This window comes from Pygoscelis adeliae, unplaced genomic scaffold (assembly GCF_000699105.1).
Source record: "Pygoscelis adeliae isolate BGI_AS28 unplaced genomic scaffold, ASM69910v1 Scaffold431, whole genome shotgun sequence".
NCBI classification, from domain to species: Eukaryota; Metazoa; Chordata; class Aves; order Sphenisciformes; family Spheniscidae; genus Pygoscelis; species Pygoscelis adeliae.
In genome coordinates, this window is record NW_008824047.1 from 69,701 (window position 1) to 70,426 (window position 726).

The 726-nt window shown below is 54.1% G+C and overlaps 1 protein-coding gene across 1 annotated transcript in view; it reads left to right on the plus strand.

Moving 5' to 3' along the window:
* The first annotated feature begins 621 nt into the window (after positions 1-621).
* NOP16 (NOP16 nucleolar protein) overlaps positions 622-726 on the plus strand; it is a 1,642-nt gene continuing 1,537 nt past the window's right edge. The window contains exon 1 of the mRNA XM_009333508.1: positions 622-688. Within this exon, the coding sequence (XP_009331783.1) occupies positions 622-688 (67 nt within the window). The remainder of the gene's footprint in view (positions 689-726) is intronic.

A 726-nucleotide genomic window follows, 5' to 3' on the forward strand; every position in this document is an offset into this window, starting at 1 on the left:
CTCCCCCGGGGCACGCAGCCGGGCTGGGAAAAAGCAGCGTGGAGAGCAGCCCGCCCTGGGGCGCGGGTCAGGCGGCTCTGGATCAGTCTCTGTAGGTGGACAGGTTTCTGATCTTTATCGATCCGCTTTTCGCGCCAAGATCCTGGCGTGGGAACGAGCTACAGTGTCACAGAGAAATAATGGACTTTAGCACAAGAATAAATAACATCAGTCAATCTCCTGGGGCTTGCCAGAGAGAGGTGGGGTTGGAAACGCTGCAGCCGAGTTGCTCCTGATAACAAAGAAAGCCTCTTTGTGTACAGCAGCGCCAGCCTGGCCTGCCTGCATCGGTGGGCAATGCTTCCAGGCAAAAGGTGGCCCCGCGAAATGTCACACTCATGAAAAAAACAGGAGTGACCTTGTTTGCCACTTGTCTCCGCTCACACAGTATTGCTTGGGCAACAGGCTTGCCCATGGCTAGCTTAATGGCGCAAATAAGGCTCTGCTTAAGCCAGCTGAGATTTCCTGGTCCTTGCAGCCATTGCATAAGCAGTTTGGAGTTTTGGGAGCAACGTATGGGGACACAGCTCTCTTCCAGATGGACTTTTCCTGAGTTGCCTTCTCTCTCATTTAACACAGGGGATGGAAGTGGAAAGCGATGGACGGAAGCAAGGAAAGAAAATAGTGCGGAAGCCCTACGTGGTGAACGGTCAGTGCTGCTCCTGTCCTCCCCAGGGAGTGCTTCAC